The sequence below is a fragment of the Rhinolophus sinicus genome, linkage group LG12 (genome assembly GCF_036562045.2).
Source record: "Rhinolophus sinicus isolate RSC01 linkage group LG12, ASM3656204v1, whole genome shotgun sequence".
Lineage (NCBI taxonomy): Eukaryota > Metazoa > Chordata > Mammalia > Chiroptera > Rhinolophidae > Rhinolophus > Rhinolophus sinicus.
The window spans coordinates 41,920,543-41,948,288 of record NC_133761.1 but is presented as its reverse complement, the minus strand read 5'-3'; the positions used below and the strand labels follow the sequence as shown (position 1 = coordinate 41,948,288).

At 49.0% G+C, this 27,746-nt stretch overlaps 1 protein-coding gene across 4 annotated transcripts; it reads right to left on the bottom strand.

Annotated features, from left to right (window-relative positions):
- Positions 1 to 1,815: 1,815 nt before the first annotated feature.
- URB2 (URB2 ribosome biogenesis homolog) lies at positions 1,816 to 27,675 on the bottom strand. 4 transcript variants are annotated; one of them, XM_019754787.2, is made up of 10 exons: positions 27,524 to 27,674; positions 25,516 to 25,654; positions 23,963 to 24,139; positions 18,101 to 21,398; positions 15,429 to 15,589; positions 13,590 to 13,700; positions 11,833 to 12,075; positions 9,365 to 9,452; positions 6,662 to 6,801; positions 1,816 to 4,702 (listed from the first exon to the last, which is right to left on the bottom strand). In XM_019754787.2, the coding sequence occupies exons 2-10, from the start codon at positions 25,639 to 25,641 to the stop codon at positions 4,505 to 4,507; spliced, it is 4,542 nt and encodes a 1,513-aa protein (XP_019610346.2). In that variant the 5' UTR covers positions 25,642 to 25,654; positions 27,524 to 27,674; the 3' UTR covers positions 1,816 to 4,504. The 4 variants fall into 4 exon arrangements, with proteins under 4 accessions (XP_019610346.2, XP_019610348.2, XP_019610349.2 ...); XM_019754789.2 differs by having other exon boundaries at positions 27,468 to 27,605; XM_019754790.2 differs by lacking the exon at positions 27,524 to 27,674 and adding an exon at positions 27,353 to 27,491.
- Between the last annotated feature and the right edge of the window lie 71 nt (positions 27,676 to 27,746).

Below are 27,746 nucleotides of genomic sequence, written 5' to 3'. Positions count from 1 at the left end.
GTAGCAGCTGTGCTCAGTATGGAGCATGTCACAAACCTTCCTTTCTCTCTCCCACAACATTCATGTTCTCGTCACCCTGAACTTCATACTACACACTATAATCCATCAGCTCGACATCTCAAAGTGACGCTGCCTCATGGATGCCTCTTCCTCCCGTGAAAATACCTTTTCCTCCCAATGAGGGGGCCCAGGCGAGGACAGGAACAGGGTGGGGTGCAGTCATCACCACGACTCCTCCAGGAACAGAGCCCCCCCCGAGTGGGGTAGGGGGACGACAACCAGGGGAACTGACAGGCAAAGGCGGGAGCTGTTAGACTCAGGGATGGTCTAACACCCCCAGTGAGGGCATGGTGGGCGTGATGGCAAACAGGGACAGGCAGGGGACAGGGGTAACAGGACAGGCAGAGGCCAGTAGGAGGCCCCGCTGGGAGGCCTGCTGCCAGAGACTGACGGCTGAAAGAGGGCAGAGGGGGCGATCCCCGGAAATGTGGACGCTGAGGCTGCACAGGAGGCCAGCAGGAAACAAGAGTGCCAGCTGGGTACAGAGCGTAAGTCACCAGCACACAGGAGCGGGCTGGACCTGCAGACATGGATGCGGCCGGAGGGAGAGCTTGGGAGCAGACGCTGCTACATGACGATTGATGGCAGTAGTGTCTGGAGCAACAGGACACAAGAGGCCCAGGGCAACAGAAGGAACCCGCTGGAGAGATGACTGTGATACACAGAGCGAGGAGGAGAGGCAGAACTGAAAGAGGAAGAGAAACTGGAGAGAAACTGAGAGCCTTCGAAGGGTGAAATGGAACAGAATGGAAGAGCGTTCAGACATATATGGGATGAAGACTCAAAGAGGGCACAGGTGCTGCCATACGAGGGATTTTCTGACTCAAAGCATAAAGATGTGAGCTGTTAGACAAAAGCGGCAGATCAGTAGCCTGGCAATAAATCAAAGCAATTTCTACAAATTCCTCTGAAGATCAAAATAAGAAAACAGGCAAAAACAAAACTTTTAACCTGAATCCCTTCAAAGTCCACCCTCAGCATGTTTTCTTCTTAAGCCTTCACACCATTCCTTAGCACCAGGCAGTTCCCACAAGTAAGAAGCAGGGAAGGTGTGATGACAAAGGAGGTGAGATGAGTCCATGACCCGGGATGCTGTAGAGATGGTGTGAAGACCCACCCACTGTAGTCCCTGGGTAACCATCAAGGCCAGGGCCAGGAACGGGGCAATTTGCTGTGTCCTCTTCGGGGCCACCTGATACAGTGCTACCCAGTCCCTCCCACCGCAGCCCCCTGCAAAGTCAGAACCCAGGCACAGCCCCCCCACAGTAAGCCTTCTCTCCTCCCAACTTCTGTTGCATCTGTCGCTCCCCTTCAGGTACCTGCTCTGGGCCAGAAGCAGTGTGACAAGTGACTCAGTGCCAGCCTCCTGAAAGCCCCTGCCCATCCAATGGCTGGCTCCTTAGCATTCAGGCAGGTCTCAGCTCAAGTGTCACCTCCCACAACAGCCCCCACCCCCAACCGCACACTTGTTCTCACTGCTTCACATCCCTTGTCACCTCCTTCTGGAATGACCATGCTTGTTTGGTGTGCCTCCTGCAAGAAAGAGGCTCCATGAGGCCTGGGAGCGCAGCCCGGTGCCTGGCACAGTGCACAGGAAAGTGGTGCTTCCGTGTCAAACGAATGACCAACACGGCCCTCCAGTGTACAGGGTGTGCTGTCACACAGGGCGGTGGGGTGTCGCTCAGACCCCGTCTTCCACTGTCACCCCACTTGTCCCCCACTCTACCATGCACACAGTGGCCTGGGCCAACTCTCTATGCCTGTGAGGTCTACTTTAATAAAATAAAAATGAACACAGCACAGCTTTCCATTGTAACACTAAGAAAAATGTTTCCTCTTCTTCATTAAACAGCAAAAGAGTTGCAAACTGTTCTTTCCTGAGGCAGGTTTAGAGTTCAAACAGGACTGTGACATTGTAGAGACAGCAGTCTGGACTGTGCAGCAGGCCTTCCTGTCCTGGGTCCACTGGACGCTGCCAGCTCTTCCTTGAAGACACCTCTGAGCTTCCGGTCCCAGCCGCAGAGCCTTCAGCTGTGGCTCTGCAGTGCCACCATCAGGATGCCTGGGGAACTGCCCCATGTTTGTCTGCACGCCAGGAACAGTCCAAAGGCAGGAAAAAACCTGCCACCCTCACCTTTGCTACCCTGGCCTTTATGCACTGGGAGCAGAGAGAAAAAGCGGCCCACTTCCACGAGGGTCTCAGAGACCCATCACCCTCCTGCCTGGGCACTGAACCAAAAGGGTAAAACCAAGAATGCGGTTTTGATTCCAGCTGTTTACAGCCTGTGGCCTTGAAAGACCACCATCTCCAAGTGTGAACAAGAAATTCCGTCACAGCCTCTCTTAGGCGGTGCCATGGGGAATTCAGCACAGAGGCGGAAGTCCATGGCTACAGAGAACTAAGCAAAACGATGCCAGACCTCTGGTTACCAGAGCTTAGAAAGCCGCTCCACACGCTGTGTAAACAGAGGAAGAGACGTAGGACATGCAGCAGGCATGAACCACCTCCCAGCTCAGTCAGCCAGCGCGAGAAATACAATCAAATTTGGGGCACGAAAAACAGGCTATTTCTCTCAGGTAGCCAAAAAAATCCATTTTATATTATCTGCTCCAATTACACATGCTTGAAAAAGTAGTATTTAAAAAAAACCTCGTTTAGAAATGAGCCTTCAAATAATTAAGTCTACATATTCACTGAAAAAGGGATATGAGAGGAATTCCAACATGGACTCTACAGATAGCAAGACAAATAAATAAATATCACAACTGAGAAAAAGGCTAGCATTACATAAGAAACATAACTACACAAACATAATTTATATAAGATACAAAAATGGATAAATATGAAAAACATATAATTGCTTAGTAATTAAAGACATTCAAAACAAAATAACATTTTGCATCAAGGAAGCATAAAACAAAGAAAATCAATAATATTAAAGTTGATTCACTACTGGGAAAATACACTAGTATACTTTCTGGAGGGCAATTTGGCAATATTTATGTAAATCCTTAAAAACTGATAGGATTTTCTGACAGGCAATACAACTTATGGGGATCCATCTGATGGAAATAAAGGCAGAAGGAAAGATTAAGCTGCATGCACCACCTGTAAAAGGATACCTGGAAAGATCCTGATATGTAACCGTGGGGATTTATTAAATAAAACAGCTATGTTACTCAATGGATGGCTATGCAGCCACTAAAAAGTATGTCAAATGTCTTTATAGACCCAAAGAGGTATTACTGAAATATTACACAGGAATAAAAGTTAGGTAACTAAAAAACCCTGCACTTATGATGCCAGTTGACCACACACATATATATAAGTAAATATATATATATATATATATATATATATATATATATATATATATATATATATGATGTAGAAAGCGCAAAGGGAGGAAACCAAGGACAATACAGAGGCCATGTGGGGAGCGGAAACTAAATGGTTTTAATTTTTTCCCTTCCATTGTCATTTCCTGGGGTTAATACAATGAAATATATTGCTTAGGTAAAAAGAAAAGGTGATTAAGAGCATTTCTCAGACTGAATAGAAAGAATCCTTTGAAGAGGAAAAGCAGACTGGAACAGGAAGAGCGGGCAGGAGGACGACCCCACCTCCGCCGTGGGGCGCGCGTGCCGCCCAGAGCAGGTGGGTGCAGCGCCTTCCTTGCGCATGAGGCCCTGGGTCCCCAACAACTCGGAAAAGGGGGGGTCCACTCCGCGGGGGAGGGGGGATGGGGAGGCTCCCCAGCTCCAAGGGGGGTGGGTCCACTCATGGGGGAGGGGGATGGGGAGGCTCCCCAGCTCCAAGGGGGGTGGGTCCACTACGCGGGGGAGGGGGGACGGGGAGGCTCCCCAGCTCCATGGGGGGGTCCGCTCCGCGGGGGAGGGGGGACGGGGAGGCTCCCCAGCTCCATGAGGGGTGGATCCACTCCGAGGGGGAGGAGGTGGGGCCCTGGCTCCCCAGCTCCATCGGGGGTCTACTCTGAGGAAGGTGGGGTGGTGTGGAGCACAGAAAAGCAGCCTTTCAAGATGACTGCCCGTATTGCTTGAAGAATGGAAAAGGCAAAGGCATTTAAACAGGACTTGATTACATCGCCACCTAACTGCAGTAACAGACAAGTTCTGCACAGCGCCCAGCAGCGAGGGGCAGCAAAGCATGGCACTGAGACAAAGACCACACCTGGACCAGCACCCAGCCCCCGCAGCTCTTTCTGACCTCGCCAAGCCCAGGGCACGTTTCAGGGTGCTACTGCAATACTTGTCCCGTGAAAGACGTGATAAAAAGTACTTGGTGTGAAAAACATGGCTGCAGACAAACACTGGTAAACGCAGAGGACGCCACACCCTGCCCCGCGCATCCGAGCACCCCACGTCCGTCCGTGGTCCTCCCGTCTGGCGGCCTCCTGGCGGCGGCGCTCTGCATGGCCGCAGCTCAGACGGTGTACCTCCGCTCGCCCTCGCGGCTGGTCTTGTGATACTTCACATAGTCACTGTGCAGCTCCTTGAACGCGTCCCTGACCCCCGGGGGCAGCGAGGCCCGGAGGAACTGGACGTCCGGCTCGATGCACAGGTCCATGATGAGGTAGATGCCCTCCTGCAGGAGACGCTTCACTGCTGGGCACAAGGTGACCTGGGGGGGGGGACACCTTGGTAAGAGCAAGCAGAGACCTGACAAGGGGCTTCAACTTCTGCCTCCAACTCGAGGAAAGACATTTCTTTTAAAATATCATTACACACATCACTTAAATAATCAAATATTCATATGTTAAAAGTTTATATTTTGGGAATATAGAAGCCAATCTAACTGAACAAAAACCTGGGATAAAACATCAGAAAGTCACAGGGGTACTTTGCTGTTCCATAAATGATGGCCATGTGTTTACCAGCAGCATTTAAAAACTGGAATCTGTTAAATTTAAAAATCGTGTAGCAGTCACCTGCACGTGGTGTCTAGTTCCTCAGCGCGTGGATAGCTTTGGTAACCACACGCCCTTGGGGTAATGGCAGTAGCTCTCACTGCGGGGCTACCCCACCTCCCCAGAGCAGGGGGCCGGTGGACTCTGACACTCTCCAAACAGATCCCTGGCAGGCCTGTACTGGTAAGGACACCACCTTACCCCCCAACATCAGGTGTGACTTAGGATTACCACTTAGTGGATATTCTGATTTCCATCAACAATAGCACAATGGGCCCTAAGTTCCTAACTGCCTCAGAATAGCTGCATTGGTCCCTGAGCCTAAAGATGCGCTTCTTTCCAGAAATTCTGGTTTAATTAAAATCGGGAGTGCAGCAGGGGCATGGGCAGCCTGGCTTCAATTCGCTATGTGAGTATCACACATAGACTTTCAGATCAGAGATTGGGACAAATATAGGTAAATATAGGTAACCCCCGCATAACACGGCACTTCTATAACACCGTTCAAGAATTGGGGGGAAGCCTCGTACAACACAGCATCCTAGAACACGGTTTCACTCTAACACGGTTTGAGAATTAGAGAAATCCCCAAACAACACGGAACGTAGTAAGAGCTTTAAAGAGCAAAAAATATCTCATTCGAAATTAGGGAACTCCCCGAACAACATGGAACAGTAATAAGAGCTTTTAGGAGCAAACGATACCTCAACTGAAATTTTTCATTCGAGCATGGATGTCGTATCAGATTTGACTACAGAATTTTAAAATTTATTAGAATTTTAAATCCACTTTGTTTGTGGAGTATTAAGTTCAGAGGATGAAGATATCTTGTCAAAAAGAAATCACCCTCGGTTAATGGTACTTAGTAGTGATGATGAAGAAAACATTATTTAATACATATTAATATGTTATACTTTTGGTGAAAATTGCTTTAATAAAGATATTTCTCTTAATTATAAAAATATAATAGTACGTTTTTTAAATTTTTGGAACCTAACCTCCTTTTTTGTACTAGTTCTTTGTTTCATGTAACACAGATTCATATAACACGGCATTTTTAGGAACCTAACAACCGTGTTATACGGATGTAAACTGTATCTAGACAAAGGGCCGAGAACAGGCTCTACTGGCATTTTCAGTCTGAGCACCGCAGAAGCTGAAACCCAAAAGCAGTTGCAAGGTCCCAGCCAAGTGCCTGAGTGCATCGGATTCCTCACTAATGTCCTGATGACCTACCAGTGAGGACACAGCTTATGGACTAGACGTTTGAGGCACCACGGCAACCACTGGGGGGCAAATTCCCAGAGGCGATTGGTTCTGTCACTAAGATGATTGTGTTCTTCAAAGTCATGATCATTTTCACATGATAGTTCAGATGATCTGTTAAATCATATTGTCTTACAGATGTCTGACAGGATAGCCTGTCACAGAGGAGGACGGGGACATGCAGGACAGCCCGTCACAGCAGAGGACGGGGACATGCAGGACAGTCTGTCACAAGAGAGGACGGGGACGTGCAGGACAGTCTGTCACAGGAGAGGACGGGGACGTGCAGGACAGCCTGTCACAGGGGAGGACGGGGACGTGCAGGACAGTCTGTCACAGGAGAGGACAGGGACGTGCAGGACAGTCTGTCACAGTAGAGGACGGGACGTGCAGGCAGCTGGGCTTACCTTCTGTGCCTCCGTCACATACTGGGCCACCATGAAGGGGGAGAAGACCGTGACGTCTTCGGCCCGTGCAGCAATGTGGCTGTACATCCTTTCCACCAGGCGGGCGCACTCGATGACCACTGGCAGGTCGTCTGTGCTTCCTGCAGAAGCCAAGTATTGCCAAACCAATTAGTTCAAAAACCATGTGTGTTAACTCTTCTAATTTTATACTTTGTGGCCCAAAATTATTCAAACCTTCCATTTTTTTCCCATTCTTTAACTGGTTTATTTTGCTGACAGAATGAGGGAGAGACAGCATGTCCAAATATTTATCTATACTACATGGAAGAACACTTAAAATACTCACAAGTACATGGGGTTTTGGGGGGTTTTTTTTGGGGGGAGGGTATTTTTTTAGTCTAATGAGAATAATTAAGATTTTCAGAATGAAATCTAGGATTGCTATTGTATTTAAAAGGAGATGGATCTCTACAAGGAAGGTTTAAAATGAGAAAAATGGAAAATTCTCTTTATAAAAGTTTTTTACATCGTGATTTTAAAGATAAGACGGCCTAATTGTGTCTTGGCCTCCTTAAGTTTTCCAAAACTATTTGTGTAGGATTTTTCTTTTATAGCCAGATATATACAACTCAATTATCATTACTGTCTTCCCAGATTATTTCTGACTCTTAGTTCTTTCCAATTTAAGGTGCCAGGGCCACCCAGGCCCATCTTAACAAAGTCTCTCAAGAAGTCGAGCAGCTCAAAGATCTAAAATGCTAGCCCAGGCTGTATGCCCCCACCAGGCCTTCATAGCAGAGCCCAGGTGGGGAGCCCAGCACATGCCAATGCCCGTCCCCACTTCCATTCTCCGATGACATACCCACGACTATAAATTCTAGAAAATGCAAACAGATCTACAGTGACAAAGAGCAAATGAGCAGCCGCCGTGGGGAGCGGACGCAAGAAGGCTGTTTGGGGCAAGGCCTGCGTTCTGTATTTTACTTGTGCTGGTGGTTTCCCGAATGTGCTTACCTATCAAAACTCATTAAATTGTGTCCTTTAAATGGATGTAGTCTGTTATGCATACATTATGCCTTAACAAACTTGACTTTTAGAATGTTTGTCTTTTTTAAGACCCTGAATATACATACAAACATCCTACCTCTATGTAGTTTTTCCAGACGTTAATTTTATGAATTATGTAAATGAACATTCACTGGACACTTCGACAGGCCACATAGTTTAGTGGGGCACCTGAATTTCTAACACACGCCACATCTTCTCTCTTTTCACCCTGCTTAACACACACACCAGCTCACAGCATGAACGCCTGGCATTTACCAGAGATCCAACACGTGATCATTAAAGAGTGTGTTAGATGCCAACAAAAAGAGAGCGAACAGTCAAAGCTCTAGTCGGTTAAGCCGTGAACACATCAGAGAACCAGTGGCAGACTGGAGGTGACTCAGCTGCACCAGCAGGGACATAGCTCAGAGCCATGCATGCGCCCTACATCCTGCCAGAACAAAGGACACAGTGACAACTACACGTGGGACACGCCTGTGGCAGCATGTGACCATGTCTGCTCCACTGCTCGGCAAGGCTGGGAACAGGGCCCCTATGCAGCCACTTCACACGTCCTGTCCAGGCTGACCGCACAAGACCAACAAGGATTCTTTCTTGCTGAGCTCAGACATGACCGTGGCCCTGACATGGAACTAGTTAGCCACCAACTGACCAAGGCTAGCGCGGGACCTGGAACCTGCTCCTGAGTATACTCAATGTCACACTGAGGCATCCTCTGCATGGGACACAGGGAAAGCCAAATACCTAATTGTGCCAAACCAGGCAGAATATGTGGGGAGGAATTACAGTGCAGTGTGAACACTTTTGTCCTTTCTTACAAGTTACTTGGTGTAACTAGTTATTACGTCTGTAAGTGCAAACCTATTCACTGACTCCCACTGGCCGGGGTCGGGGAGCTGAGCAGCACTCAGGGGTTTCTAGTCCAGAACCACTGCCCAGGGTCATCCCTGGCGCCCTCCAAGTTCCCCGCCTGTGGTCCCAGCGCTCCCTCCAGACATCCTATCTTCATGCTTAGCACACCACCGGGTATGAGGCCCGTCCATGCAAGTCTGAAATACAGTCTCACTTTACAGGAAAATTTTTAATTAATGAGAATCTCCCCAAACTTAAAAATTTAGCAGAAATGAACAAACTTCAAGGCTAGAAAATAAGCTGTACACATAATTTCTGCTATTGCCATATGGCGCTTTGCTTCATGACTTCGCCGAGATGGGGCTGGAATTGTGAGTTGCAATAAGTCACCCCTTTTATAGAACAGGACAGCTCTAACTGCTGTCTCTTCTCCATCTCCCCATTAAACTGGGGAGTCCCTGAGGCCAACAATGGGATTATAGTTGCTTTTATATCCCCTTTACTCGAGAATAAACATTTCCTGAATCTAAATACTGTTTTTTCTAGAAAAAGAATTACTTCAATTAGGAGACATTAAATGCATTCACTGTTCTAGGTATAGTAAAAAATTGTGACAGCTTGAAATTTTTTAAAAAATTGTTTTGCATACTTACTTGATGATCTGAACATTCCTCTTACTTAAACTCAACTGGGTGTTTTTATTTTCAGTAATATACATGGCCAAAGACACCGCAATATAAACACAACTGAAACTGTGCAGCTGATGTCATGACTGGGAATTACCTTTGTCTTTCTGCCGCCCTTCGTGCATAACTGAAAACAACAACCTATTGAAACAGTTCAAGAAAGAAGGGATGGCTTTCAGCATTACCTGTAATAAAAATAGACAAAAGAATATAAAAACATGCACGTAACTGTTTTTTTCTCAACTTCTCTTCGAAGGCGCTCATCATCTTTATGTCCTTCTTAACTGCATCTATCAGGACACTCCGAATAGTCATGCCGACTTCTTTTTGCTCAGACTTTTTAGGGAACTGCTCAGGCACCTCACTTGACTCTTTAACATTTGTCCTAATGGTCTGAGGTAGGGCTTCCATGCTATGGAACGTCAGGAATGTAGCGGGGCCACCCGAGCTTAGAATTTGCTGAACCTGTGTCTTTTATTGTAAGTTGTTACTAGTGTGTTCTGGAAATGGGTCGAAAAATAATAATAAAAGGAACAATAGCCAAGGTATTTAAACATAACCAGCACTAGAAATAAGGTTACGTAAAGCAAATCTATTTAAAATAAGGATCAAAACTTCTCATTTTTCAGTGATGAATGACAAGGGCTGGCTGGGACTTTATCTTGAAAAATGATATGAAAATTATAAAGCATGCTTTTTTTATACTCAACCATCCTTAGATGGTGATCAAAACAACATACTGTCCAATAAGCCAGCCGCAGGCCACTTGTGGCTACTTAAATGTAAATTAATGAAAATTGAAATCCAGTTCCTAATCACATTTCAGTTGGTCAGGGCAGCGCACACAGGACGTGCCCATCATGTTCGGAAGCCCTATGGGACAGTGCTGCTCTAATTCTTAGAACAAACAAGGACCAAATCAAGTGTCGGAATTCTTTGCTTTGGCCTAAATTATCCAACCAAATTCTTGATAGCGTAACATCACGTTCTTTCCTTCAAACCATCAACTTCTGCAACGTGTTCAGAAAGAGGTCGTTTTTGCAGAAGCATTCCAGAGCTCCATCAGATCTTCCAGATCTCTCTCAATCCTCTGCTATCAAGGTAATTAAAAGCACACAAATCCAGGCCAGCCTCTGAGTTCACACCTGGCCTAGTACATGACCCTGGGCAGGCCACCCAATCGTTCTGTGCCTGTTTCCTCATCTGCAAAATGACGATAATCATGGGTCATGAGAATTAAATGAGTTAAAACTCGTAAGGTGTTTGGAACAGCTCGAGCTGCTGACCACCCCGCTGGGAGCTCAGGCCGGGCTCACTCTGTGGACCCCCTTTAGATTTATTTACCTAAGCAGATTCTGCCTGCTGCTCTCACCAACAGGACCCACTGTGTACACTGCAAGCAACACTCACATGCCACAGTGCCCCTCGTCCCCACTTTGCCCCACAGGCCGTGTGAGTGTGACCTGCTATCATCACATCATCTCTCGTGCACACTGTGTCACTGTCCTCATCAGTGCTCTCAGTAACCGGCTACTTCTGTTAACAGCTCACTAATTACCGGTTCTGCAGATTTATACAGCTAACGTCACTTCATCACCTGTATGAAATCCTGCATCTTCTGCAACCTCGGCAATTTCAGTTTGTAATCGATTGCCACTGCGTTTATATTGTACGGTCACATAAAACACCTAGCAATCAGCAGAGAGATTTAATAACAAAGATGCAGACGAGACAGGCAGGCCAAAGGCAATTGTTTAGCAAGGAAAGCACTGGAGTGAGGCCCAGTGTCATGAGTGCTTAGCTTGCCAGGGAATAAATTTTTTGAAAACTGTACTGCTGGCAGGTCTTCTAACCTTAGAACATTAAAACACTTAATAACCTGTGCATGTGCCTGTGGGTGATATGTGGATGTATCCTTACTTATGAACACCCACATACAGAGGTGGCACAGTGAAAAGGACATTGGCCAAAGAAATCTGGCCAATTCTAAGACTCAGCTGGATGACACTAGTCAAATCATTTAGCAGCTCTGAGCCTCAGTTTCTTTATCAATAAAATGGGATTACCACCTACTTCTTAAATTTGCTGTAGGGGTGAAGTGAGATGCAGTAAACGCTCACTAAATGTTGGCTGAGCTGGCACCTCATCTAGGGGCATCTGTTTCTAGTGTCGGCTTAATTTGAAAGGCAGCAACCTATAACTGGGACTCAGGATGCCTCAATCTCCATACCCATTTGAATTAACCCAAGGAGAAAACTAATCAAGTGAGTGACATTTAAATATGGGTCCTGCAAAACCAGAATAATTTCTAATGAGCTTCCTGTAATAGCTAGTACACAACACGGCTCAGAGTGTCAGATCCAACAAAGTTTGAGTTTGCAAACCGCCCGAGGTGAAAGTCGAGCACTGCTGTGCTGGAAAGCCACCCAGGCCCCGAGGAATGCTGGAACCACACTTTCACTTAGCAAATCACTATTTTTATTATCCTGCACTAAGCGGCTTTACTGCTGCTTTTTGGCCAGCTGACATCAGGCTGCTGGCACCGAGCGAGCCGCCCCGCCTCACCTGCGGATGACACTGTAGGACCGAGAAGAGCACGCTGTGCATCCTCAGGAAGATGCTGCCGTATTCCGGGGGCTTCAGGTGGTCCAGCGGGACGGTCAGCAGGATGCTGAAGGCCAGGCCGACGTGGTGCGGGTTGCTGATGCTCCCCTCCCCACGCCGCAGCAGGGCAGCCAAGACATCCAACACACGCCCGACCACCCCTAGGGGCACCGGATGCTCCTGACATGCCTCTCGGTTTTGCAGCTACAGGACCAGAAGGAATAAAGGGAAGAAAATGAAGGTGATTCTCAAAGAAAGTAACACAACACCTGAAGCAGACTGAGGGGAGAACTGATGTGACAGGTATAAGCATGTCCAAAATGAACTGATGGCCAGTGGGCAGTTTGAAGTGACAAGAAGGCCAGTGTATAGTCTCCAAGGGCAACCATGATGGGTGCAGCCGTCTCGGTCCACACTTATTGGATTCATTTACCGTGAAGAGAGTAATTTCTTAGGAAAGAGTTTATTCATCCTATTTCTCTAAACTAGAGACTTCCTATCAGACATTTCCCCAAGAAGGTCCCGAGTGCTCGGTGTCTATAACTAAACTAAACATCAGCTCTAAAGGCGTTCAGTTATTGTTCTAGGGCATAAAGAAAACACACGCGAGGAGGGGCAGCTCAGCCTCCTTACCTGTGCGGCCTCCCCTCATGGCCATCTGTGAACAGCGGCCTGGCCCGGCCTCCCATGCCAACCTTGCACACGCTCATCTTTTCCGGGGTGCTCTGGCTGTGCTAACTCTGTGCTATGCCCTTGAGATGTAGCTGAGCCATTTCCAGCCCAGTGTTTGTATCAATGCAGACCTACTATGCACGATGCCAACACTGACCACCAGCCACATGGCCCCTCTTCTCCGACTCTACCCCGGTCCCTTGCTGATGCCACTACACACACCAGGTAGAGATCTGGTCACTGCAGATCCCAGGAAAACAACAGAGAACAGTGCGTCCACTCTGAAGACCCTGTGCATCTGCCGACTGAGCAAGTCACTCAGGCAGCACGAGCTGCGACCAGGGCTGACCTTGTACGTCAGAAGGTGTTGCTGTTTCGATTTGAGCAGAACACTGATGCCAGACTCTTCACAGAACAGAACGCTGAGACAGACCCGATCTAAAGTAGGCTTTGTCCTAGTGAAACAGTCTTATGACCACAGTGTATAGTCACCAGGTACCCAAATGTCATGTTTGGCGGGATTATGGCAACCTTACTATCCCGTTCTACAAAGCCATTTCTCCCTCACCATGGCAGACTTGAAACACACACCCCTATAATGAATGAATACACGAAACTGAGCACAAAGTTCTGTGGCGACAAAGGCAGCCACAGAATCCTTCTCAGCTCATCTGCTAGCACATTCCTCCTGCTGTTTCCTGTCCGGGGTGGTCATAGCCCAGCCCAGCAAGGGAGCAGCCCCTCCCCTGGGAGAAGTTCCCCACCACAAGTGATGTGTGACTCTTGGAGATGAACGCCATTGAAACCAACGCTGGCACCTAGAGAAAATGAAAGCTCACTCTTCCTAATGCTCCCTGTGGCCCTCCACCACCTCCATGCGCCCTGGACCAACGACACCACTGTGGAGACAGATCAGACAGGACACACTGACAGTAAAGTGTTCTGCTCACAGCCATGTGCAGGACGTCGGCCCTGGAATGCCCTGCAGAGAAGCAAGCACACGGCCCGTCTGCACAGGAAAAGGGGTGACAAGGAGCAGTACTCACCGTCAGAGCCGTCACTATCTGGGGACATGCTCGCCAGAACAGACTTGCCTTCTCTCCACTGAACGGGCAGGCCAGCAGCAGCTTAGTCAGCGAAAGAGCCAACAAAATGGCCTAAGGTAAGAGAGAAAACCTTAGCAGAAATAGCCAACTCTCTCTTAAGAAGTTCATCTGGGAAAAAAGCTGATCACCAGTGCTGACGTCACAGAGCAGAGCCCGTCAGAGCACAGGTGTCATGGTCACAGGTGACCTGGTTTGGTGAAGTGCTGAGGGTGATGGCCTTTGCATCACCAAATGGTCGGGGAATGAGCAGGATGAGCAGAGCTGGGCAAAGTGGGGGCCTTTTCAGTAGCATCTCACTAACCAAACATGTTGGTGTGCCAGGGCAGTGACACAAAAGGCACAGTGATGGAAAGAGGTCCTGTCTCGTCAGGGCAGTGCTGGAAGAGGCAGCTGGCTGGATTCTAAGTGCTTGTGGATGAAAGGAGGGCCAGAAAGAAACGTGGGCAAACAAAGCAGCCAGATTAGGTGCTGACTGCAGTGACAGCTTTGAACTCTGAGGAGGAAACTGCCCTCACCGCGTGCCTAATCAGTAAATGTCTGCCCCTGTGCCCGCCATCGACTTCAACCCCACACCAGCCTCTTCTTCCTCCCCCAACAACCCACTTGGCTCCCACCTTCCCTCTCACTCCCCGCCCAGACAGCCGTGCACATCCTCCCCTCGGCGGGACGCATCCACACCAAGGGCCTGCCGCCCACCCTCACACGTAACTCTGCTCCTGGCAGACCCCCAGTCAGTGCACTGTGCCCACACCACCCTGTCTTCATAGCAGTGTCCCCGCACCCAAGCCCCCCAAACCACGTCCTCCGTGACCCTTTTCTACCTGACTGGTCTGAACAGAAACAGTTTGTTGTGTTCTACCTGGAAGGCCAGAGGCCCCTCAGAGCCAGGGCCTAAGCACGCTGAGATACGTACACCAGACACTACAGAAAGCGAGGCAGGTCTGCGGAGGACACACAGACGCCGGCCCTGGTCCAGCGCAGGCCTCAGGCGCCCAATGGACACAGGGGTCCTCTCTGGGCCCCACTGACCTGCAGCCCCCCCAGCTCCTCCTGCCAAACCAACACCCAGCCCGATGGACACAGGGGTCCTCTCCGGGCCCCACTGACCTGCAGCCCCCCCGGCTCCGCCTGCCAAACCAACACCCAGCCCGACGGACACAGGGGTCCTCCTGCCAAACCAACACCCAGCCTGTGCTGATCGCAGTCGAAAGTCCAGAGGCCGTCGTGAGGCCGTGAAAGCCAGATAACCTGACTGGAATCCTGGCCCCGCGATGCTTCGCTCTGCGGCTTCTCCCTCCCGTGCAAGAGGGGACATGTGGCCAGAGCAGTGCACGGGCCTTTTAGAGGACCATGTGGGCTGCATGCAGAGGCTGAATGCAACGAGCGCTTCACAGCAAATGAACGAAGGCACAAAGGACGGACAGGCAGCTTGCTAAACTAAGGGATTCTCAAATAGGATCCGGGCTGTGTGACCAAATCAAGTTTCCAACAAGTGTAACGGGAGAGGTCAAAGAAAAGGACCAGCAGAACCTAACCTCTTTGTGTGTCAATCCTACGAGTAATATTTAGTAGTTCACATAAGGAGAACATAGCTGTCATTTGGAAGGTTCCCCTTTGAAACGTGAGGCCTGGGCTCCCTCCGTCAGTGCCTCCTTTGCCTGGAGTCTCTATGGGTGTGACTTTGTGCTTGGTTTTCGGAGTGACACTGCACCGTAGGTGTTCCCATTCGAGCTGACACCACTTGTGTGACGCCACGCGAGGCTGAGACGGGCGACCCACCGGCTGGTCTGCTGTCCACACGCTCCTGACGTCCAGTCCCTGCAGGATACACTGCATCACTGTCCTGAAGTCCTCTGTCGTCCCAACCTCTAACATTTGGGTGAACAATGCTCCAAAATGAGACTCGATATCCTGACTTACTTGAACAGGAACGGCAGTATCTGTGTGGGAAAGAAACCAAACTGTTACGATGTCCTGGACGAGGAGCAGTGGAATGAATTAGAGCAGCCACGTGATGACATGGTGCACAGCCACTGACAGTCACCACTTCAGGGGCACTCGCAGTGAGACACCTCTCCCGCTCTGTGGGCAGAGAAGAGCCTGAGGGGGGTGACAGAAATGCTTAGCCACCGGAGACAGGTGGTAGTCACCTTCTTTATACTATTTCTCCTTTCCTTGTATTCTTTTATAACCTCAGCAGGGGCACGGGGGTGGGCTGGTACTTTTAAACAGACATGAGCATTGACGCGATCAGAAGAGCCCTCAGCTTCGGGGGTGCCTGCTGCAGTCGCCCCCAGCTGTCACTCAGTGCAGGAAAGCCTCCCACGGCCCCTGGGTCCTCCGGCCATGGCTTCGTAACACGTCTCAGAGAGGATATTCACAGCCCAGTGATCTGACACCAGCTTTTCCTTGCAGCCACATTCCAGCCATCAGACTGGCCCATATTGCCAGGGTCCCTTCCTGGGTCCCAGTCTTTACCTATGACACACAGCATCGAGGGCACAGGGACCAAAGGCTTTGAGAGACCTGGGCCCAAGTCTCCTACAAGCTGTCAGACCCTGGATGTGAGATTCTCTGAGCGTCACTTCCCTCCTCAGTGAACGGGCTAACAGACCACGCCTTGTGGCTGGCACTGCACTGCCCAGCAGAGCGTCAGCACGCCCATATCTCCGCCTGCCCTACCTGGCCTTCAGAGGCCACTGCTGACTAGTGGGCTGCCTGAGGCAACGTCTCAACCCGTACCCCACAGCTCTGGTTCAATCACAGCACCCCACCACCTGTGATTTGTGTAAATATCTGCTTACTTAAGGAGGTCAAAATCAGTGCTTCGTTCATCTCCAAGTAGGATAAAGTTGCACGTGTATGTGAAGCATTTTTGAAAGTGATGGTTTGTATAATTGAATGGAGGTCATCTATTTCACTGTCAGAAAGCATTCCCAATAAACGCTTGTTTACATGAAACAGTGGAATCACCCGAGGACACAGGTGGCCACCCTTCTGTTATTTGCAGCCACCGTAATCCTCCCTCTCCCTGCGCAAAGCTTTGGGCCTCTCCTCACTTGGCATTTTTTCCAGACCTCTCAGCGCTCTGGTCCCTTCTCTAGACAGTGTAGCAGCTCAGGTGTGAGGCCTGCATCAAAGGTAGCGCCGGGCCTGTGGTCTGAGGGCTGGGAGGTGGCAGGTCTTACCCCTCACCAGACTGAGCTCTGTCCCTGAGGTCGGAGGACACACCATCAGCACGGAGGCCCTGCACGTTCTGAGGCTGGAGGGATGAAGAAGACATGGGTCCTGCTTAGCAAAGGGGAGGGGTTGGGGCTTCCAACTCCCAGCTGCCACTGCTTGGGGCGTTCACTTAAGACGCCGTAACTAGTGTCCACAGAAGACTAAATTTTAGTCTCCACGAAGAAGGTGAACACCACTCCCCAAAAAAGTGGCTGACAGAAGACAGAACACGTGACACTAAAGCCTTTTAGTCAGTGACAATCAAGGCCGTGAAAGGGGCCCATGCAGTGCTGTCCAGGCCCCAGCGCCCTGGCTCTGGCGTCGGCCCCGGTGGTATGTCCTACAGGCCCCTGAATACTCTATGGCCAAGCGCGCCTGGGCCTCGTCCCCCAGCACAGCTTCTCCAACGGGAAACAGAGGTGGGGCTGTGCTGATGACTCCCCAGCCTCACCTCAAGAGACTGTCCTGACTCGCCACAACCCCTCAGTAACAAGCAAAAGAAAACAAAGCCGCACTAGCTGTGGTACGTGATACGTGCGACCTTGGAAAAGGGATGAAATGTGGCCCGGTAACCTCTGACCTAGGGGACAGCAGGCATGGACTCCTCGTGCATGAAGACACTCGCTGGCTCGGCGGTCCTGTGACATCCGACTAGAACACAACGAGGAAGTGACAGGCTGAGCCAGCCAATCAGCATGCATGGCCCCAGGACGGCCGGCGCCACACCGAAACCTAGGCAGGGGGAGTCTTGCCCCCAAGGAATTTTATGAGGTTCCCGATAAATTAAGTCATTTGCACTTTTCCAAACTTGGCAGATTTTATGTACTTCTTCAGTCAGTTGATGGAACTGACGATCTGACACAGAAGCCAGCTGATAAGGGTGGAATTATCTATGCTGACCGTCCAGAGCAGGACAGGTGGAAGCTAGAAAAGAGAGAGCAATGATTTCAAAGCTACAAACTAGAACAATCTCCAAAATGAGTGAACTAAGGTGCTAAACAACACACCCAGAAGGCTGTGTGTGGCGCAGGGACCACCATGAGGGTGGCAGCCGTCAGAGGCCAGGCCCTGGGTGGGTACTCCCTGGACAGCCCTGAGAGGGAGACACCCGAGTTGTACCTTTAAAATGAACATCTGTTCTCAAAACGGGAGGGACAGCAACTCACCCCTCAGCCAGCTTCTCCCAGAAGTACTAGAGCACAGAATTAGCTCAAAAGAAAACATCTTACCTGCAAGAACTTTCCTCACAGAATGGAACGTGGAAGTAAAAACAGACTCCTTCTTGGGATGTAGTTCTGGGGCCAAAAGGAACAGCGTTAAAAATCGCACGGCTGCCAGGAAAGCCTGGGGACTTCCTGCAAGAGCGGGCAAGTCAGAGAGGACCTGGGAGAAAACGCTGCGGCAGAAGGCAGCGTGGGAGAGCTGCACGCTCTCTGTCCCCCTGTGGCCGCAGTACTGGCCCACGTCAGCCTCCAGCAGCACACTGACTGCCGACAGGAAAGCAGGGTGTGGGGGTCGCCCCCAGGGCCTGCCTGCTGCACAGAGCTGGAGTGCGGCCCCTGCCTGGAGCAGGAGCCCCGGCAGCACGTCTGGGGCCTCGTGATACTTCCGCCCTTGGACAAAAGGCCCCAGGACTTGGCACAACTTGGTTAAAGACACCAGAAGGACCTGCCGGCCGAGAGGGTGCTGGGCTCCCAGCTGTCCGCCTGTGGTCGCTGCACTGCACTCCTGGCACTGCGAGAGGAAGGCAATGATTTTCCCAAAATTGAGCGCTATGCTGAGCTTTCCCTGGACGAGCACCTGCAACAGCTGCTCTAAGAGTGTCCCTATCACCTGGAGGAATTCCAGCCAAGAGGGGTCATCACTATCAATCAGAAGCCCGCTACTGGCTTTGAACAGCGAGGTCAGAATGATTTCAAAAATGTCACTGATGTACATGACCTTGAGCACGGAGCGAGCACTCTTCCCTCTTTGTAGGCAACCAAGAAGCCGGTAGCAAGTCATCAAAAACTGGAGGTTCAGCGAGAGGGAGCAAGAATCCCCCAGCTTGGCAACGGCCATGGACAGTAACAGAAGGAAGTAGTGCATGTGGCAGGGGGGCAAGAGGCTGTCCAGCTGCAGAGCAGCAATGACTTCCAGAAGTCCCAGGAGACTCTCTGATTGCTCTGCCTCCAGCTGAATGGGAAAGTCACCCCTGACCAAGGCCAGTAAGTTCTGGGCGAGTTCTCCTCTTGGTTCTACACCGTCGGGGCCGACTTTTGCAAACCTGTTTTCCCAATGAGCCACATCTATGGAGTCCTTTTCAAAAAGCCAGGGCAGCTGCTGCCGGAGAAGCCCTGGGTGGCTCCGGGCGCCTGAACACAGAATGCTAGTACACTGCGCGCTCAGGCACAGTAAGAATGCAGAATGAAGTGACTGCATTTCTGGAAAGAGAGGGTTGTGGAGCACGGCCTTGGATACTTTTCCTAGCGTGATGTTTGGCTCTTCGTCTGCTGAGCCTTCCTGGGCTTTGGGCATTTGCAAAGTTCTCAGCAGGACGCCAGCCAGGTATCTCACATCATCTGGACAAAGACAGGACAGTAAGATTGTGAGATTTGACACAATCAAGTGCCAGTGCGCCACAGGGTACGTGAGCACGCTCACTGTGCTCACTTGGCCGTCCCAGGAGGCCGTTGTACTCTGAGTCAAGCTTTCTCTGCCAGAACCGAGAATGTAGGCAGCCTCACTTCTCAGCGTGCGCAGGGCTTCTTCAGACTGGAAACCGGTTTGCATTAAAGTCCTCTTCATTTTCTGCAGGTAGAGCTGTTCTAAGCAGTACCTGCCAAGGGAGTTGACCTGAGCTATAGCCCTTTCTATCTTCTTCCACTGGTGTGTTTCTATACCTGGGAGCAATGAAGGGCGGTTCAGGCTCTCCAGAGCAACACCTGTAGGAGCCTCAGACACAGTGTGGTACCGGCTACAGTTTAAACTGAGCATGGTGTCGACCTGGGCCCAGGTGCAAGAGAGCAGCAGCACACAGTCATGGGCCTTCTGCAGCCACAGCTCAGGCTCTGGGCCTGAGGGGTCTGGCAGGAGGTCCAGCAGGGGCTGCAGCAGCGTTCGGAACGTCCTCTGCATCACACACTGCATCCGTCTGACGACGGGCAGAGGTGTGCCGCTGTCCAAGGTTCTCATGTTGCACATGATGCAGTGCAGCAGTGAGCTCAGGGACAGTGCCTTCAGGGCCACGTCAGCGTCACCCCGCAAGTCAGGCAGCACCGAAGACTGGAACTTGTCCAGCACGAGGGACCAGGTGTCCAAGACCTGACTCGGAGGCAACTCCAGGAGGCACTCTCGGAGCACTGCAGCAGGGCCCAAGGCCAGCACCAGCGGCGTCTGCACCTCGGCAGCTGGACGACAGATCACCCCCAAAACCTCCTCAAACAGCCGCGGCACTTGCCGCAGTTTGACATACGTCTGGAAGAGCGTGTGAAGAAGGGCTTCCTGGGCCTTTCTGGTTCGAGAGTCTGTTACTTCTGCACCAATCCACGCCGAGGCCAGCAGGTCGCCCAGGTCCGGCTCCAGGACCAAATGATTCAGAGACACCAGGACCTGGAGGCAGCGGAACCAGGCTGGCACGGGCGCCTGTGAGCGCTTCAGCAGCAGCTCGGCCAGGCGGCGGTAAAAGCGGAACTGGGCCTCACCATGCCGGATCCTGTCGGCAGCCACGTTGTACACACCAGTGCTCGCCACCATGGTGAGCAGCTGCTCCACAGCTAGGAGTTCTGCCGTCCAGTCAGGCGTGGGCAGGGCCCCTGGCTGCTCCTCCTGCAGGTGTGACATCCTCAAGCAGTCGAACAGCCTGGGGAGCACCTGGAAGCACAGCAGTTGACTCCCCTCGCTGAAGTAGGAGTCCAGAAAGACCTTGTACAGCAAAGGCACAGAGCCAGCCACCACAGCGGCATGAAGGCCTGGTTGGCAGCAGCCAGGATCCACCAGCTTGCCAATCACAGTTCCCAGGGGAGCTAGGACAATCTTGATGGCCCCCATCTTCGCGTCAGCCTGTTGCTGCTCCAAGAGCTCCTCTTTGTAGGACGAAAGCAGCTCGGGCTGGAAAGCTCCGCCTCGAAGCATGGCCTCGACCTGACCCCTAAGGTCCCGGCCCAGTGCCTGCCGTGGCTGGCCATGGCCGGCTCGTGCCCAGGCACCCCCTGAGAGCAGATGCCTCAGGACCAGGCAAGGCTGGAGCAGGTGCCCGGTCATCTCCCCGAAGGCACGTCTTGGGTTGACCTGCTGCTGCTGGATCAAGAGGTAATGGCCAAGGGCCAGGTGAATGACCTCAAATAATGGGTCTACCACGGCTCCTTCCGGCTGCCTGCAGGCTGCCCGGCACAGCTGGCTCAGCAAGGCCACCATCAGCTCCTGTCTGGCCGTGTAGATGACAGCAAGGCTGGGTGTCGAGAGGATGCCCTGGCAGCAGCTGAGCACAGCACACATGTTTCTTTGGGATCCCGAAAGGGAGAACTCGGCTATTCTCTCATTTATGATCTGAGCATTAAGAAAGAAAGAAAAACTCATCACTGACCCTCAACCCACACATACACATAAAAAATACAACAGAATCAATCAACTCACTCCTTACCCTCATCTTAATAAGAAAGAAGTGCCAGATGATCACATCTGTGAACCTGAACCCACTTTAATTCCTGCACATGCACACGTCCATCTCCTAACAATATAAACTCAGAAAAGGGAGCAGTGCCTTTGTAAATCTGCCGTCCCTTTTGAAGCTGGGTTTTACAAGGCTTAGGCTCCCAAGAGCCTAAACCTGCAATTCCACTCAGATGCTACAGGTGACGGACAGGAGCCTTCGGTGATGATACTGTGGCCCAATTACATTTCATAGTCAATTACACTGTTTCTATTTTAAAAGCCAAAGCAAAAACACTCTTAAAATAGGAAAGCAAACGTTAACAGTTACTGCATATTATGCAGCAAACCTACAGTCTACTGCTCCCAAAATTCTGAAATCACAAATACCAGAAATCACGAGAGCCAGGCAGATTCCAAAATTCACTCATAGGCTAAGTGACTGGCTCCTAGCCTTACGTCATATGAAACCAAATTCATCCTGGGTGCTAAGGCATTGTGTCAGTAGCCCAATGACACAAGTGTGATTATCTCCAAGTAACTGCTGGCTCTGGAAAAGCTGAGACAAATATGTCAAATACTTGAAAGCCAATGTATTACTACAGTGATCTCCAAATATTTTTTCTTTTTTTTTTTTCTTAAAGATTTTATTGTGGAAGGGGAACAGGACTTTTATTGGGGAACAGTGTGTACTTCCAGGACTTTTTTCCAAGTCAAGTTGTTGTCCTTTCAGTCTTAGTGGTGGAGGGCACAGCTCAGCTCCCAGTCCAGTTGCCATTTTCTAGATGCAGGGGGCGCTGCCCACCACCCCTTGCGGGAGTCGAGGAATTGAACCGGCAACCTTGTGGTTGAGAGGACGCGCTCCAACCAACTGAGCCATCCGGGAGCTCAGCAGCAGCTCAGCTCAAGGTGCCACGTTCAATTTTAGTTGCAGGGGGCGCTGCCCACCATCTCTTGCGGGAGTTGATGAATCAAACTGGCAACCTTTGGGGTTGAGAGCCAGCGCTCCAACCTACTGAGCCATCCGGGAGGCAGCTCAGCTCAAGGTGCCGTGTTCAATCTTAGTTGCAGGGGACGGAGTCCACCGTCCCTTGCGGGACTCGAGGAGTTGAACTGGCAACCTTGTGTTGAGAGCCCACTGGCCCATGTGAGAATCGAACCGGCACCCTTCAGAGTTACGAGCATGGAGCTCTCACCGCCTGAGTCACCGGGCCGGCCCTCCAAATATTTCTGATCGCACAGCTCATCTGTACAACTTTCCCCATATCTGTACCCACTGCGTGCATGTATTATAGTGCTCACATTTTACGTAATTAAAAAGCATCCATAAATATTAAACTGTGACTTTAAAAAAAAACATATAGAGACACTGTAAGATTTTCTTTCCATTCTCCCAAAGGACCATTCAGAATAACCCACTTTGGTGGCCACCAGTCTATTATTTTAAAAAGTGACATACAGGGCAGCCAGATGTCTCAGTTGGTTAGAGCACCAGCTCTGAACAACAGAGTTGCCGTTTCGATTCTCACATAGACCCGTGAGCTGCGCCCTCCACAACTAGATTGAAGGACAATGACTTGGAGCTGATGGGCCCTGGAGAAACACATTGTTCTCCAATAAAATCTTTTAAAAAAATTAAAAAATAATAAAGTAAAAAGTGACATACAATCTATTAGGTTGGTGCAAAAGTAATTGAGGTTTTTGTAATTATTTTTAATCTTTTAAACTGCAATTACTTTTGCACCAACCTAATAGAATATAATTTCGAGGACCACTACAGTCTACGAACAATCAGGCAGCTCAGCTATTTAATTCTTCTTTACTGATTTCCTTCTGCCTGCACACCCATGGGCGAGGCAGTGCGGTGGTGAAGAGCACAGGCTCTACAATCAGGCAGGCAGCAGGTGCTGTGCCACCGACCAGCTGGGTGCCTTTCAGGTTACTTTACCTCTTTGAGCCTGGCACACACTAAGTGCTCATTATTAACGCTTTTTATTGTCACCAGCTATTCTCACAGCATTTCAGAATATTGTTTTGACAATGAAGTTCATGATTCAAAATCACTTTGGGTCAAAAATCTTTGAGGAAATTCCTACCAGATTTTGACCTTTGACTTCCCTTCAGGCCAACAGAAAGGGGGAGGGGAGGAATCAGAGAGTACCATAATTTGCTAGCTATCTTTTCCAATTAAAAAGGTAATCAACAACCACTCTGTGAAGCAGTTCTAAGCTTTTCTTGAGTATTAAGTAACAAAATACTTAGCATAGTGTAGAATATACAATACTCGTTCAATAAATACCAGTCATTATTATAATTCTAATAACATTATTTCCTTCTCCCCTACCTTGGTATTTCCTGCATCTTCGTATAATTAACCCTAAAACAAATAAGCCTCCAGCAACAATAGGAAATCAACAGAAATGCATGTAACACACACACAACACCACGAGACTATTAATTACCTTGACCAGGGAAAGCTGAAGATTAACGGTCTTTCCATTCTTGAGGACATTCTGTAATTTTTTGCTATGTAGAATGCCATCGATATAGATCCAAAGCCTTTCAACAACGTCTTCCTTCAGTTCAAGTTTTTTCTTATAAAATGCAACTAACGACTGTCCTGCCCAATCAAGTAATACCTAAATTTGAAAGAAATATACTCTGAAAATAAATGAATTTATTTATCAAGAAATAAAAGCACTAGACATTTATAGGGACAATCCATGTATAACCAATCCAATTGCCAGGGGAAAACCTCTCCTTTAAAACTTACCTCTAGTAATGTTGTATTACATAAATGTTTTAGTATCTTAAAATGTTATATAATTAAAGAATTAATAAAAAGAGAACAGAACTTATTTTGTCTTCATCTGAGGCCAATAAAAAGTTTCTAGTGAAACTCTTTAACAGTTTCTTCTAACTAACTCCTCCATACAGTTACACTAAATTTCGAAAGTTAGAAGCACAACAATTGCTCAGAAAGGCCACGGACTAATGACACACAGAAGCAGAGATGTAGAGTTACAAGACAGGGTGTCTTCTGCTTCCCATGTCCTCCGAATGTTTTACCGTACCTAGAAGACAGTCTTCTGTAAAGTGATGCACAGTGCTTTCTGACAAGGAGGGTTGAACATATAGACTTTCCATTACAGTGACATGTTTCCTTATGCAGAAACACAAGGAAAGGTGGTGAGGTCTCAGCTCGCAATACAGAACTGCTGTAACAGTGACAGATGCTAAAAGGAAAAAACATCTCAGGATAAGGAGTGGAGACCTGATCAAACTGCCTGCCATGACTTTCCTTCCATCTCACCCAGTGTAGCACTGGCCAGGAGACTGTCTGCTGCCAAGATGATTCTCAGGTGCAGCCAGGTTTGGAAACTGCTCGATATGCTAGTGCTCCTCACACTGTGTGGCATCATCATTTTAATAGTTGTAATCTACGTGACACACTTTGTGCTGTCTTCCTCAATATTAGCATATGGGTGCATATGAATCCAATTCCATGAGCTCATACAAACATGCTTAGCCAAATGAGACTGAGAAATGTTAACAAACAGCAATGTCTTTCTTGGTCCCTAATCTATTTCTAGAACGGCTTAATACAAATACTAAAGCTTCTCCACTTTCTAACTTTCAAATCATCAAATTCCAAAGATGTTTAACAAAGCTCCCAACAAGCAGTTGCTTCTGGAGTACCACTTTGCGTTTACGAGCAAATGGAGCTACTGACCACTCAGAACCTAACTTCTGTAACCTAATTTCCAATTTGTTCACCAATGCATATACTTAATTCAGAATGTAAGAAATACTAACTAAGGTTTTGCAACAGCAAGTTTGTTAATGAAATACCTGACTTACTACCTTTTTTCACAGACATTACTTTAACTTCCAACCGTGTTTCCTTCCCCAACCTTTTCTCTAATCTTTCAAAATTTCAACTAAATGTCAATATGCAAGCTACATAAAAAATTGTTTTAGGTTATAAAAATGTTAAGTTTCACATTAAACTTACTTGTTCTTTATTTGGAAGAACGCACTGGTGGGAAATCCAAGCAAAGTGAGCTAGCTTTAGTTTATCGTCCCAGGAAGTTGTCTTGCTTTTAAGCTTAAGGGAAATGCCAGAATAAACAGCAGCCATTGCTACACTTTATCTACAATTTAAAACAATGGAAAGAAATTATATTAAGGCCAAGCTCAACAGACACCAAGAAAAAAACACTGTGTGTCTTATTGCTACGTGATATATGTTATATCGAATATATATATATATATATATATATATACATACATATATATGTATACACACACATATATATATGCATATATATGTATGTATGTTTATATATATATATATATATATATATATATATATATATATATACACACACACACACATATATTCCTTTAACAAATTGTTGGGCATAAATCTACACGTAAGTTGCTTGAGCCCAAGAAATTTTCTGGGGGAAATTGAAACAGAAGCAGGACGAAGATGGATTACACACACAGGTACAAATATTCTGCTGTGGTGGAACACCACATCCTGAGAGTTAAGTGTGCAGGAATTCAACTGGGCAAAACCCAAAGTGTTCAAATTACTTGTGAAAGGAGATTCATTTGCACATGGTTTAGATTGAAAAAGCTAAGTCTCTGTATAAATCTCCTGAATTATACTATGTATTATATATTAGGCACAGCTCCATTAAGTAGTTCAAACAGCTAAATAAGTAGTATTTGGAGAAAGTAACATTTCTCCATGCAAAATGAAGTACAATATAAACCCAGTCCCGACAGAGTAGTTATTTCAGCTGCAACAGTAACTTCCCACTATAACTTTATTCCTTAATGTATAAATTTACAAAGACACACTACTTCCTCAAAGACTCTACAAAATATCGTTATACAATTAAGACTGTAAATATAGACTACAATAAAATCATGAATAAAGAGGGAAAGCAGACATATCAACCACCTGTAACTCTATATAACTGAAGTAAGTGTAGCTTTGAGTTTCCTAAAAGTCATGGTAAAAAGGGGAAACATATCTGGTCAAGTCATTTTCATTATATGAAAGTACACAAGTCAGTTCTTCAAAAGAGAAAATTTTTCAGGATACTTAACAAATATCCTGAAATAAAATTATTGTAAATAAAAACAGAACAGGACAACGGAAATACAACGAAGAATCGTAGTGCCACGAAACTAACATAGAACTATCAAACCAAAAGAATTCGATATACTGAAGGAGGGGTCACTTGCACTTTTTAATTAGAACCTCTGGGGCCTGAGCTCCTACAGCCCAACCTTCAGAACTCTCAATGGGCAACTCTGGGGAATGCGCCAAGACCGGGTGAACGACACACATGCGGTACAGCATCCTTCAGTTACAGAGGACAGTCGAGCGCTGTCATTTTCCTATTTTGTCAAATTGTCCCATACCTATTTAACAACTGCTTACTTAACTTCTAAGTTCAACGTTTGTAGCCATCGCCGCAGCTACAAAGTACTTTAAAAGTGGCAGCAGGGTTGGCTACAAAGACGCCCCGGGTACCCTCCCGGAGTCTACCGACGTTCCGCCCTCGGTGCCTCCAGTGGTCTTAGCAAGGGGGTGTGAAAAAGCCCAGTGCTGTACAGCAAACCCGGTCAGTACTCACGCAAAGACCGCTTACGCGCGGCTACACTGACTCCTGCGGAGCAGAAAGAAACCAAGTAACAAGAATCAGCAGAGCAGCGAGGGGCCATGTGAGAAGCCGCCGAAGCGGCGAGCGCAGCGGGCTCTCGCCCAGCGCTTGAGAACCCGAGGAAGCGCGGAGCCCCGGGCGGAGGGTCGCCCCAGGTAAGCAGCTCACCTCGAGGCCGACCCCAGGTCGGGGCTAACCTATAGGCGGTCCCCAGGTAAGGGGCTCACCCGGAGGCGGACCCCAGGTGGGGGTCACCTGGAGTAGGTCCCATGTAAGGGCTCACCTCCAGGCGGACCCTGGGCCTGGGCAACCTGGAGGCGGTCCCGGTAAGGTGCTCACCTCCAGGACCCGCCGGGCTGGGAACCGCAGGCGGGCGGGCAGGCGAGGACGTAGAAGCGCAGCAGCTGGTCCCGGCTCCCCGCCGCCCCAGCACGTGGGACCGGCCCCCGCTCTTCCGCCCGACGGCGGCGACGCGGGGGCGGGGCGGCGCGCACGCCAGGCATCGCCAGCAGAGCGCCGAGGCGCCTCGCCCATTGGCGGAGACGGTTGCGCGTCGGAGGCC

Bases quoted from the DNA above. Each gene is read 5' to 3' on its own strand.
- URB2 (XM_019754787.2), bottom strand. From the start codon at position 25,641: ATGGCTGCTGTTTATTCTGGCATTTCCCTTAAGCTTAAAAGCAAGACA. The intron at 9,453-11,832 runs GTGAGGCGGGGC...TTTTTATTACAG, and splicing joins TCCTACAGTGTCATCCGCAG to GTAATGCTGAAAGCCATCCC. The intron at 4,703-6,661 runs GTAAGCCCAGCT...CCCCCCCCCCAG, and splicing joins ATGTGACGGAGGCACAGAAG to GTCACCTTGTGCCCAGCAGT.